This window comes from Oncorhynchus keta, chromosome 20 (assembly GCF_023373465.1).
Source record: "Oncorhynchus keta strain PuntledgeMale-10-30-2019 chromosome 20, Oket_V2, whole genome shotgun sequence".
NCBI lineage: Eukaryota > Metazoa > Chordata > Actinopteri > Salmoniformes > Salmonidae > Oncorhynchus > Oncorhynchus keta.
This window is the reverse complement of record NC_068440.1, coordinates 10,045,164-10,059,140: the sequence shown is the minus strand read 5'-3', so window position 1 is coordinate 10,059,140 and position 13,977 is coordinate 10,045,164. Positions and strand designations below refer to the sequence as shown.

The following is a 13,977-nucleotide window of genomic DNA, read 5'->3' as shown; positions in this document are numbered from 1 at the left end:
GTATTTTATTATGGAAAATGTCAAAATACTTTCAATATTATTAATGTCGGCTCAATGTCTGGAAATGTCCTTGTCTGGCGCAAAGGATCCAATTTTCAAACTCCCAAAAAAGCTATATATATATATAGTGAGTCAATAATGGATATTAACTCAATTATCTTATGGTAGTTTCTTGCAATAGCGCTTTGTGACTTTAAAGAATATGTATCTCAAAACTGTCATTCCTAAAAGATGTTTTGGGAGATTTGGTCAACTACGTCAGATTTGTCTAAAATCCTAAATGAATCAGGAATGAGCAGTGACAGCTATACCATAAGGACCCCTTATTCATGTCCTCATTACACGTAGTGCAACAAGACCACTCATAGTCTGTAAAGTTCTCCAATTTTGATAGATTTAGACAAACAATATTGGAATCACCACGATCACAACCATAAACTGTCAACTCCTTCTGCCTGATAGAATATGAGTTTTTGTTCAAATATGTTACATTTAATTTGTTTTTTATAGTCCTAAAGCAACTGATGAAAAACAAAATGTTTGTCAACTCTGTAAAACATCAACTCCGTCAGATTTCTGTCTGACATCAACTCCGTCAGAGTTCTGAAAGATCTGATAAAATGGTTGTGTTGTTATTGGTGATTTTCAAATGAATCATTTTCCATATTTTACAGATTGTTGTATTGAACTTGAGCTTTTAGAGGCAAAAATGTCTGTTGTTGTCAACTACATCAGAGCTTGTCAACTGCGTCACTGATGGAGTCAAAAATTTTTTTTTTCATATTCTGAAAAAATATTATAATCACAGATCTGCAACATATGCTTAAACAATTTGCTGTGCTGGACCTAATGGATAATGTTTGCTTTATACATTTTGTTTCATGTTCTAAATCTAATTAGCCTTGGAGCTTTTAATAGTGCTATAAAATAAAACAAAAAGACGTTTGGTGATTTGTATTTTTTATTTGAATAATCAAATGTTAGAATGAAACAATCAAGGCCTTTAAACACTTGTTGGACAATAATTGTACAAATGAAATGCCTTTCATGGTGACTGACGGAGTTGACAAAAATCCAGTTAAAATAAATCAATAGAAGGTTGTTCCTTTACATGGTTTGATGGCTGATACTTTGGTCTATCAAAATATAGATACCTTTTTGGGTTAATAGTAAGACAAATATTTCTGGGGGAAAAAAGTTTAGATTGTCCCATCCTTCAAGAATCCCTAAGCTCTAAAACAGCAACACTTCCTTTCAGCCTCATGGCAAAACGTGTAAAATACTGTAGCATAAGATAAGCTATAGTACTGCACATTTTCCTATCTGCCCCCACGGGGGGGGGGGGGCCTTGCTCGGACCTTGTGGGGGGGCCCCGCGAAACTCCACTACGCCACTGTATTTGTGCTGTCTTGACAACTCCTATACTCATCGTCACGTGAGTGAGCTGGCAAGGCAGCGCAAACAGATCTGGGACCAGGCTAGTCCTTTTTACCTGCAGGATCTAATTCTCTCAAAGGCAACACAGAAGGGTTGCTGACATCTGCCACAACACCCCGAGCTCTTAAAAAAAATGAATCCTTCCTGGCAGTGGGGCGCCATGGCAACCACAGCCACACAATACATAGCAAATAGGTGCTGGATGTAGAAATAGAGCAGACAGAATGACTGCGTCTCCTAGTTTTCATATAAAGACCTTAACAGTGCTGTGTCAGAGGAAGTAGGCTGGATTTAGCTGTTGAATGCTTGTTGCATACAAACTGAGACTTAAATGTGAGTGTAGCAAACATGTGTTTACCACATGCTTTTGGCAGTGATGACTGTTCTGTAATTTCTAGTTCTATGATGCATGTAGCCGTAGAGTTGAGTGCCAAATGGCCATTAATTAACACAAAGGGCTGCTCACATGATCCGATGCAAGCAAACCTCATTGAGACTGTACCTATGTTCATATCCATTGGAAATTGAAATCAAACTCCCATCACACTGAACAAGGGTGCATCAACATGAACAAAGTCCTATGTCAGGTGTCTTCACACACGGCTCTTCACAATGGTCTACCTTCTATTGTTTATGCCGTCTCCCACCGTTGAGGTGCTAAGGACTCCTACAGCATGGCTCCAGAGGCGGGACCAGCCCTCCTGATTTCCATACTTGTTGCCATGAGCACCGGTCTGGCTGTGACTAGTTGCTGTGTGGAAGGACAGTACAGGAGCCAAGCACTTATGGCCATCCGTTCGAGACGACCTCTTTGAGACGCAGATAAATATGAAAATGAGGTGTGTGGGGGGGTTTAGCGTAGCCTACTGAAGGACTGTTTATCCTGGATCAACGGTAAAGGACAGGGGTGCGGACTGGAGTAGTGTGGCTGTCTTGGTTCAAACAATCTGGGAGGTGCACTGACAATTGTAGGCCTGTCCTTTAGAAACCTCGAGGTTCCTCAAAAGGCTGTGCGATTGCGTAAGTGGATAATACTGTATGCAACACGCATTGGAACAAAAGACAAGGCACAAACAAAGGACACAAAACAAACAAACCTTAGTGGCTTTGTGTGTCGCATAAACAAAAGCGTGACTGGACGTTGTGCTGGGCCATGACCTTACATAGTCATCATACGGGCTGCCTCACACCACACCCAGACAGTCAGACCGAGTAATGAAAGGGAAGAATGAAAAGAGGGCAAAGCACTGCTATTTTCGGTGTACTCCACTTTAGATTGAGAAATGGGCCTCCCTACACTCAGTCAATCTCCCCAGTCTAGGGACTAGCACACAAAAACAGCCAATGGCTCATCATGGTGCAGTGTGGCTAACTGCGGAACCTCCCATAATGACGTTTTCATGTCTATATGACAATGTATGTTGACATGGAGAAAAGACGGTCCTATCGTACAACAAAAACATCTGTAAACATACATACACTGTGGCAGACAATCTCATTTGTCAACCTCCTCTCCTTGGCCTGTGGTTCTCAACTGGTTTTGCCTCGGGACCCAAATTGAACCAGGTTGTCTCAGTTGCGATGCAATACTAGCATTACAAAAAACAATCGGCAAAATACAATCTGGAAAACTTTTTTGTTGTTGTTGGAATTTTCCCCCGTTTTCTCCCCAAATGTCATGGTATCTAATTGTTTTAGAAGCTACTATCTTGTCTTATCGCTACAACTCCCGTACGGGCTCGGGAGAGACGAAGGTTGAAAGTCATATGTCCTCCGATACACAACCCAACCAAGCCGCACTGCTTCTTAACATAGCGCGCATCCAACCCGGAAGCCAGCCGCACCAATGTGTCGGAGGAAACACTGTGCACCTGGCAACCTTGGTTAGCGCGCACTGCGCCCGGCCCGCCACAGGAGTCGCTGGTGCGCGATGAGACAAGGACACCCCTACCGACCAAGCCCTCCCTAACCCGGACAACGCTAGGCCAATTGTGCGTCGCCTCCCTAAACTCTACATTGAAAATACTGGGATTGAAGAAATATTGTTCAGAGATTAAATTATTTAAAAATGTAAGTACACTGAAATGTCAACACACGTTCTACCTGGTTTAAGTAGTTTTTTTTACTCAGATACCCATGACCCATTCAAAACCTCACGACCTACCAGTTGAGAATCGCTGTCCTCGGCCATATTATATAATAGCCTATTCAAAAACTGGTATTGAAAGAAATGACATAGACAAACTGGATTGCGGTGCTCAGCATAAGAAAATGCTTTTATTTAGCACTGGTGGCCATTTCCACTGTGTTGGGTTGATATTCCCGTACACCTACACGGTTGAAAAGGTATTGTCAAATGTTGACCTTTCATCCTTTGTGTTGAAAGGCCTCCCACTGTGGCCTTTGAGTTGTGAGCGTCTGATTGTCTAGCTGCAATAATTTACAGCAGAGGATATGAATATGCGGAAATGTATAAATAGGGTTATGTAGCTTACGTAATGATTGAATTGAACCTATGGCAGCCAGATTCAATAGCCATTACTGGATTGAATAAAAACACGTGGCATTACAATATGTCATTACTGAGGTATTGAAAAATGGAAAACATATTACTTAAGAATCAGAGGGGTTTTATAACGAAAGCCAAGGGAGATTTTTTTTAAATGCCAATTTTTTTTTTTTACATATTGATAATAAAAGGCCCTATGGGCTTCCTTTGTTATGTCATAAAACCTTGGAAATCATTGTGGGTAGTAGCCTACATATTAGAAAGGAGGGAGAAAAGAAGGAGAGGAGAGGAGAGGAAAAGGAGGTCACCATTCTCACTTCACTCTGTCCACTGCCGTGGTATCCCGCCTTACCACTTAATTCAAGTGACAAAAGTCTCCAAATGAAGTCCATTCTGTTCAGGACATGTCCTGCCGGTGAACTTCAACGGTAAACCCTCAGAGGTGCCCAGTCTCGCCCCAAAACAAAGCTGCACCGTCACAGGCGCGACCACAACCACGGTTCAACCGCCCAGGATCGTGTGACCGTGTTCTTGAACCATATTCTCATGTTAACACTTGAAACACTTTTTTAAAAGTGTTTGATGGAACATGACAGTTCTTTAAGATGTGACACCCCTCACATTAAATGAAAAAAGCTCCACTGACCTATTAACCCTTAAATTAGCCAAGCGAAGAGGGACTGCCTGGTCGTAGCTCGTTCTGTCACCGTGACAGTCAGTGGCCATGACAGCGCTCTGTAGTGGGCAGACAGACCAACCCCGACCTGACCACAAACCCACTCTTCCTGCATCTCACAACCACTCTGTCAACAACATTAGGACCACAAATCCTGCTGATGGAAGCTTGACGTTGCATTAGATTGACAGTTACGATTGTTGAGGGCGAGGGAGACTACGCCTTCAGAAAAACATTCATATAGCATTACATAAATGTAATAATACACTCACTATTACCACATAAAAGTGTGTATGGCAAAAATATTCCCCACATCGTCAGTTAGGTAGTGTCATGCCTTCAGAAATACCAAGGCAGCTCCAGTTATGTTGACGGAAACACTATCATAGTGTATTAGGATAGTGGGTATTAGGATAGTGGGTATTAGGATAGTGGGTATTAGGATAGTGGGTATGAGGAAAACATTGTTTCCAAGACATGAACATACTGTACATGCATCCATCAATGAGGTGGACAGCTCAGTGCTCAAGTGTCTGCCAGAAAGGCAGGTTATAGGTTAGAGGTTAACAGGAGGGTGACTGAGCATGACTATTAGTGGCTCTTTGAAGTCCAAATGAAAGGTTAAGCAGAGAGCTGGCAGGGGCACATACATTATTACAATGTGGGTCTTTGTAAATCATTCTAAATGATTATGACAAGTCTTATCCATGTATTTGAACATCAGGAGAAAACATGATTTCCTCTGTCAATGTGTCCTTAGCATCACGACCAGGCCCCACAATACTCCACTGCCATTTGTCCTCCAAACCACACACACACACACACACACACACACACACACACACACACACACACACACACACACTTCATAGCCCCCCGACTATGAGGTACATCTGCTTACCTCTGCTGCCGGTTGCCAGATCAGCCACTTTCTGAAAAGCGTCCAGGAAGGCGGCTACCGCGACAACTGTCGTCCTGGGAGATGAGAAAGACACAGCTGGTCACCATTCTGATTATTATTGGCAGCAGAACATACAGTATGTACAACATCGGCCTAGAACCATACAACACCCATATTCACCATGGTTTGAATCACTTTACCAGTGGCACCATATGCTTTGGGAAAGGGGTGGACAGAGTTAGTAGTCTGGTCAAGGTTGGGTCAGTGTTAACCCAACAATTGTATACGTGGGGTGGGTCCCTCCATCTAGCTCTAATGCGCGCCCCCTAAACATGTTATAGGCTTCTATTGGTTTCAATTGACAATTCGATGCCAGAGGGCCCGGATGGGTGATGGATGTTGCTTTAGGGGCCTTTGCACCCCACATGGAAATTCAATTTGGGGAAAGACTAGGGTTGCATCCAACTAGATTCCTATTTTTTTTGCATTACCTTTCATGAGTATTCACCATCTAACTATATGAAGATGTTAACCTTCAACCATCCCCGTATTTACACAATTTCAAACCCCCTTAGGTGGTAACCATAAGCAACCACACTGCATGGGGGTACAACACTATGGATAAAGGGGTCACGGTAGATTTAATCTGGATTATTGTTGAGGCTTTTAAAAAAAAAAAATTATACCTCTATGCTCTTGCATTTCTGCATTTTAAGATTACCATGCAGCCAGAGCAACAAATCCATTACTAAATGGTCTGTTCCAGCCCTCCCTGAAATTGTATAAAGTAGAGACTGACCTTTGTTGACAAGAAACTAAGCTGAAATTGAAGTCAGTAGGTAGGCAAGGTATCATCAACCAATTTGATGTCATAAATCATTTCAGGATAGGGAATTCAACTGAGCCACATGCTGCATGATGGTAGTCTGTTGTACAATGTGCAATCCAAAGGGTTGCTTTTCTCTCATTCTTAATGAAGTAACGACTATTCATTTGAGCTCAGAAAAACACAAGGCTAAGTGGATGCACGCATTCTTCGTTATTTAAAGCAGAGCATGGTTTCTTAAAGAGTGGGCATGTCTACTCTAAATACAGATGAGATATTTAAAAGGAGAATCTGGCCGTTTTATACCCCATTTTTATTTTGGATGTAAATGGCAAGTTGTAGAAGGGTCCAGACACATTTTTTTTATAGCAATTTCACTTACCCCAACCAGTGATTCACTTCCTCATCCTCGTTGTGCAGTATGGGGGCTCTAAAAGGACTTACTTGGGTGTTTTCGGAGCATTAATTCATGTTTTTTTCCAGAGCTGCACAACGAGGATGAGGAAATCGCAAAAAAAAGAAGGGTCTGGACCCTCCTATAACATGCCATTTTAAAAAGCTAAATTCTCCTTTAAAATGGTGTTTGGAAAACACCCGGACTTGGTCGCACACAATTGGCACTGCAGAGGTTATGTGTCTCTGCCCTTTGGCACTCCGGATCTCCCTCCTTATAGCATGTAGTTGGTGCACCGTGCCACTGCTACTGTTCTAGATTACAGAGGTGTGTGTCACGTAAGCACGTACATGCACAGTGCTGTACACAGATGCAAAAAAACAAAAAAAAAAACGAATTTGCTTCACACAACATGCTATTGTAGACACACCATTTACCATGTGGTGAGAAAGAGCTGCAAAAATAGAAAAATAGAAAAATGCATGTGCTGTTTGTAATGTTAGCATGTTTCGCTTTCCCTGCGGAGAGTAAAAGGCGAGACTATAGAGGTATGGATGCAAGACGACTTGTTGAATGAGAAAAAGGCCAAGAGGCTAGGAGGACATTTCCAGCTGGCTTCCGTCACATTAGTGGCAGGATTTCTAAGGAACCCTTTTCCTCCACAAACCTCAGCGGGACAAGGAAGTAGAGATGTTTTTCAGCGGGTTAACCCGGTGTAACCCTTGGCCTGAAATAAAAGCGTCTGGCGCGCTGCGCTGATCCACCACGCTGAGATAATGACTTTATGATTTGATCGTTAATCTCAGTTGATGAAAGGTTCATTAAGTTTTTCCCTTTTTTTCATTTTCTTCCTTCCCTCATGACCTTCAGCTGTGACTGTGTGCAACTGTGATCCAGAAACACGCTCACCAGACCTAGGGAAGTGTGTGTGTGAGATTCTAGACAGATAACAAGGAACATTTGAAGAAGAAGGATTTTTTGCTTTTGTTTCTATGAGTTTGGGTATATGCAGTGTGCCTGTACCTGTGTGTGTGTGTGTGTGTGTGTGTGTGTGTGTGTGTGTGTGTGTGTGTGTGTGTGTGTGTGTGTGTGTGTGTGTGTGTGTGTGTAGTAAGTCCCGTGTTTCTTTGTTGTGTTGTTTTGCTTTGTTTGTTTGTTTGTTTACCTGAGCTGTGATTGTAGCTTCCCGGCCTTGCTGATGAAGTCATCCCACACTGGGTAACTGCTCTGAGGACATAAAAGAGAAACATGTGAGGACGAGGAGTACACACAAAAACATTTCTAATGCAACATGTCCGCAAGCTCATGTCTGAAAAATCTCACATATACAAGAGCAACAATGGGAGAGATCAATAAAGTAAATCCATAGACCCATACTGAGATTGTAGACCCCGCTCTCACTTTCAGTGTATGTAAAACAATAGCCCACAGGCAATATGGATGCAGTTAGGATCAAATTGGGTCCCAATACTTGTTGAGAATGTAGGCTACCATGACTGAAGATGAACTATACTAAACCGAAGAGTTCTAAAAAGTGGATTATAAACAGAGTGGTTCAAGCCCTTGGCTGAAAGCCGTGGTGTATCAGACCATATACCAATTTTGTTGGTAATCAGTTTATAATAGTAATAAGGCACCTCGGGGGGGTTGTGGTAGGCACTATGCATTGCGTCGTGCTTAAACCGAAGAGTTCTAAAAAGTGGATTATAAACAGAGTGGATCAAGCCCTTGGCTGAAAGCCGTGGTTTATCAGACCATATACCAATTTTGTTGGTAATCAGTTTATAATAGTAATAAGGCACCTCGGGGGGGTTGTGGTAGGCACTATGCATTGCGTCGTGCTTAAGAAGAGCCCTTAACCATGGTATATTGGTCATATACCACACCCCCCCTGGGCCTTATTGCTTAAATAGACTTCAAACATCATAGGAATCCCATCGATTGAGTGTTGCCTTTGTTGTTAGTGCTGAGACCTTGAAGGCTTATTCAGTATGAGGTGCAAGAACATTGCAAATGAACATTTTTGACACTCTCATCCAGAGCAGTTACGATTAAGTGCCTTGCTCAAAGGCACATTGACAGATTTTTCACCCAGTCGGTTCATGGATTCAAACCAGCAACCTTTCAGTTATTGTCCTAGTGCTCTTAACCACTAGGCTACCTGCCTCCTGAAATATTTGTACTTTACATTTGAGTCATTTTTAGCAGACGCTCTTATCCAGAGCGCATACATGTTCTTACTGGTCCACCGTGGGAATCGAACCCACAACCCTGGCGTTGCAAGCGCCATACTCTTGCCAACTGAGCCACACGGGACCTGAAATGTACCATATAGGACTGACACTCGTCTTAGAAGCAGGTGACTGTAGGTTAGCCTGCCTGTCTAATGACATGTTGGCCTCTGGTTGAAACACCTTGTCCTCCCCTCCCAGGCTTCTAATGTCTAAATTCAGGGCTGTGGTGGTGAAAGGCCAGAGTGGTAGATAGCCAGCTATGGTCTGGGGGCCATGCAGTAAACATCTGTCACCAGAGCAGTCTGGGTGAAGCTAACAAGGCCTCACCACAGCTGGAAGTCAACAGGGAACGGCCTCTAGCTGGGGGTGACATGCTCGCTGAGTGGACAAACACAAATGTCTTCTTAGTGGTGTGTGTGTGGTGTGTGTAAAAGTTCATAAGTGTATCCACGACTGATGAGGAGACCTGCACAGGAAGACAGACAGGAGTTAAACTACTTAGGTGGGTCAATTCAATTCCAGCTCAACTTCCTCCACTGAGTAAATATGTAATAATACATGAACATGGTGTATTTGAGATACAAGATGTGCGTTTCAATTCACTCTCCGAATAGACTACTCAATTCAAATAACTGCCCACAACTCCATTGTTTTGAACATAGAAAACACTGTAGAAAATATACACCGTACGCCTTTTTACTGTGATAGCAATGGATCACAGCCATGAGTTGATAATGGGGCCGAACAATCCCATTACGGGGCGGTGGGGTTAACGAGATAGCACACTGTCAGACTTGTCGTTGTCAAGGTGATGTGTCTTGAGTGATTGATTAGTGCCCTAGCCGCACTCCCCTGAGAGGAGGAATACATGTGAAGTCTGCCGTCTCTCAGTGCCTCTCTCAGGCATCCTTTTGTTCATCCACGGCACTAGCCCTCCACATTGGTTACCGTGACAACACGATCGAGGCAGTGACGCTGCACTTCAATCTCCCTGGCACCCATCCTTTACGTCGCTGGGCGAGGAATTACATGAAATATGCACTGCTTGAATTCACCACGCCACTCACTTATATGGCTTCTGTGCGTTGATTTCCTACTGAGAGATCATCATTTTAGCATCGCAAACGGCATTTTTAAATTCAATGCAGTGACTGAATAAATGCAGATAATTTAAAATGTATTGAATCAGGCAAACAAAAAGATCAGGCTTTGACTCAGGCAATTCTAACGCATGGTGCTCATCTCAGAAATGAAAATGGGTAAAAAGAACATGGCTCTGTGCTCAACAAGACTTCGCAAGGATCCATCAATTTATGGTCATAAACCCTAGAGCTCTGCTTTGTATCTGGTTATCTTTTCCATCCATTTCAGTTCTATGGTTCATCTAGTAATTTCACCCCAACCCCCCAGTGAGAGGATTATTTTAGCCAGAGTGATGATCCACTCTGATTTAATATAAATACTTATTAATAAACCAAAGTAGGCCTACATCCAATGCCCTCGATAGCATTACCTTCAACCTCGAGCCAACAGATTAATAATGTAATGGTGCTCAAACACGTATACATTTGAAGGGGTAATAGAGAATAAAGCATTATGGGCCGGTTTCCCAGACTAAAAATAGTCCTAGACTCTCCATTGAGTAGCCTGTGTTTTATTTCAGGACTAGGCTTAATGTATCCAGAAAACAGATGCACGAAGTAGCACAACTCACAAATAAAACCTAAAAGTACACCTCTATAGAACCAATTCTGAAATTATTCAATTACCACTAAATTCCATGATATCTTTGTCATTCATACTGCAGTATTTATACACAGTTTAAAGAACGCTTGGAGCTCAGGAAAGGCATGTAGGATTGGTTCCAGTTAAACAGATGAATGGTAATATGTCTGCTTAGACAATAAGGGATGTGTGAACAGTATCTAAATGAATGATGTATTAACACACACCATCCAGCACGCTGATTCAATTTAAGCACAAACATTGGCGAGCAAATATAGGCACACATAGAAAATCCCCACCCACACATGTACACATCCGCCAGCAGACCAGAGTGTAATTCCTGGTGCCCTTTGGAAAAGCCCTCCACCTACGAAAATGGTTTATTACACAGGTCTAGTGAAACCTGTCTGAAATGGCTGTAGAAGGCTATCACCAATGAACATATTTCTGCCTAATGTTAGACCACTGGAAAGCATTTGTCTTCATCAGAATCTACAAAAGTTGCCCATTTCTCTGAAATAGTTTATAGTTAAGCAGAGTTGATCACATGGCTTTGCAAAAGTTTCTCAAACCAGATCATGGACATCGTGGTTTTCATTTGTTTGGAATCTCAATCTCTATTCTCCTACATCAAATGTTTGTCCACCACTAGTGGCTGTATTCATGGATGCCAAAGGAAGCCTGGCTTCCTCAAACAACCGACATATATATATATATTTTTTTCTTTAATCTTTCGCCTCTCTGTGTTTCATAATTTTCCTACAGTTTGCAAAAGGCTGAATGTATTTCACCGGAGAAAGCACGAAACAGAGCCCCTCGGTATGTGCAGGCCCTCTATCTTACGCTGTCTGGTCAAAACGAGTATGACATTGTTGCCGCCGGTAGCATTGAAGGCAAGGGAAGCCAGCGAGCATCGGCCTCCCTTGACAAAATATTTGACCGAAAACTTTAATTGTTGCATTTCGTTGTGTTGCTGTTGCTAAAATTGTTCCTTTCCTACATAAGCCATGGCTGGAGATTTGGACTTGTAGTTTTACTTAATTCTCCAGTACTGGCCAATGATTATAAAGGCGATTCTGATCCAACCATACATACATTGTTGTGCCCCTGGCCTGAGAGGATGGAAGTTCAGTAAGTAGCTAGATGTAGAAGGCTAATGTTAACTAGGCTAGCGAGTAAGAATTTTAGCTCGGTAGCCTAGGACAACAAAAAATAAAAGTGTGTACTCTATGACAGAGTGATAGACCGTTTCGTCAAGAGAGGAGGATGGCGTTGGCGTTTCTCTACAAGTAGGGTGAGTCGACATGTTTTCTACTTGCACGAGCACAAATCAGAACCATGGCGAGCCACATATTTAGTTTACGTTGATTGCACTAAATTGTTTTTGGTATCTTTGAGTTGTCACTGTATTAGACTAAGCAGAGGTGATTTGATGATGTTGAAATATTGAAGTTGGAAACATTAACTTGCTTGACCATGCTGTAGATCATGTAACAACTGTCTGTTACTGTACATGCAATATGCTTTGTGGACTTCAATGGAAATAGGTTGTTATCTGGTTTTGTGATAAAACAAATGTCTGGTTGAATTTATACTTCCACTGTGTCCTCTTATTATCTCGACCCTTTACGCCTATATATCACGGTCGCAAGGCATATGAAATTACAAACACGCCAAATTACCAACAACGTAGAATGTATCACATGACTGTAACATAAAAGCGTCAGCTAAATGGTAATATGGGGGTAATGCATTCAGTTGTCAGAGGAACAGGTGGGAACGTGTAAGAATAGGCGCGACAACACTTTCGGGCAGACTGGAGCGTGCGACAATATGATATTTTCTATTATTTTCTCTCTGCTTGTTAGGCTAAGCATAGAAAATACACATTGTCATGCTTCCTTCGGAGATGACATTGTGCAAAAATAGCATTTCTTTAATTTCCAACTGTTGAGTGTAAGATAAAAGCAAAATAAAAACAGATGCGTAGCCTAAATGAGTTTCACATCTCAACAGTGACACATTTTATTGCTCTCCTCAGAACAAAAGTCAAGGGGAAACCTTCAGGACATGCATTTACTGCTACTTGATTGACGTGGTTTTAGAACATTCTATTCTAATCCATATCCTGGATCATTTAGCCTTTTATATGCATCCGTTTGTTGTCAACGAATCAGAACACACCCACCGTGCGTATCTCGATGATAGGCAGTCCCTCCGTGAGCGCAATTTGGTAGCCTCGGCTGTACACAATCATTTGCCTACCAGCCACTCTTAATTTTTTTTTATCGTATTCTGCAAAATCAAATATAATTGCATGCCCTTTATCTATCACAGTCAATGTCACATCGATTAGGTATAAACATATAAGGGCACGTACTGCCATATCAATAAAACGTATTATTCTATTAAATTAAAATGAAGATAATACACCTACGGAACCTAAATAAATATTAAGATAAACAATGAATACACGAGTCCCCGAAGTGTTACCTTCATGTCGCCTATCACTGTTTGAAAAAGTCCTCCGAGCGCACTGCATTCTCTTTCAATGACAGTCTCCATTTTCAGCAATGTATTATCTTGCCAAAACTGTAGTAAAAATGTGTATTCTGTCCTCCAAAACTGACTGAAAAAAGAAACTCAATATTAAAGTATATTTTAAGGGCAAATATCCTTTCAAAGACTTGCTGCAGTATCCTGTAGGCAGCACTCCCGAACGATGGAAAGCAAAACAGCCGTGAGATTTAAACCCCACGTTCGTTTCCACACAGATATACATTCCATGTTTTTGCGTTTAAGACCATACTGGAAGAAGAATACAAATAGGACATCCTAGAGGAAATACCACTTGTTTAAAAACGTGTGACAAAAAACGAAAACAATTCGAGTACTATCACGGCATAGTCGAGGTTCAATGAAGTTTCTTGCCACAGCTGACATGCGAACTGCAAGTGTTTTACCCACGCGCGCCAGCATGCAAACCTTGAGCGCGCGTCCGCGTCGCCCCTCCTTTTGAGGCTAGTACAAGGATACTGTAGGCCTACTTCTATGCATCGCGGTGCATGGATCATAATACATTACAAAGGGTTTGGAAAAAACGGAACTTTTTTATATCACATTTTATACTGTAGACCTAATCCTTAGATGTCATGTGATATTTAGATTTCACATCATTTATCGACTGCACATTGACTACAAGAAGCCCAAACATACATATTATTTGACTAAAACATAATAATTACAAATCTTGCTTTCATTTGTATACTATCACA

General features: G+C 41.9%; 1 protein-coding gene and 1 non-coding gene across 2 annotated transcripts in view; both read right to left on the bottom strand.

The window, feature by feature from the left end:
* The window catches only part of LOC118399353 (protein MTSS 1-like), a 46,781-nt gene extending 33,077 nt beyond the window's left edge, over positions 1-13,704 (bottom strand). The window contains 3 exon segments of the mRNA XM_052472059.1: positions 5,524-5,597; positions 7,909-7,970; positions 13,196-13,704. Coding sequence (XP_052328019.1) covers positions 5,524-5,597; positions 7,909-7,970; positions 13,196-13,267 — 208 coding nt within the window. The 5' untranslated portion in view covers positions 13,268-13,704.
* trnaa-ugc (transfer RNA alanine (anticodon UGC)) lies at positions 8,986-9,060 on the bottom strand. The gene has a single exon. It is a non-coding gene; the product is annotated as a tRNA-Ala (tRNA).
* Positions 13,705-13,977: the final 273 nt, after the last annotated feature.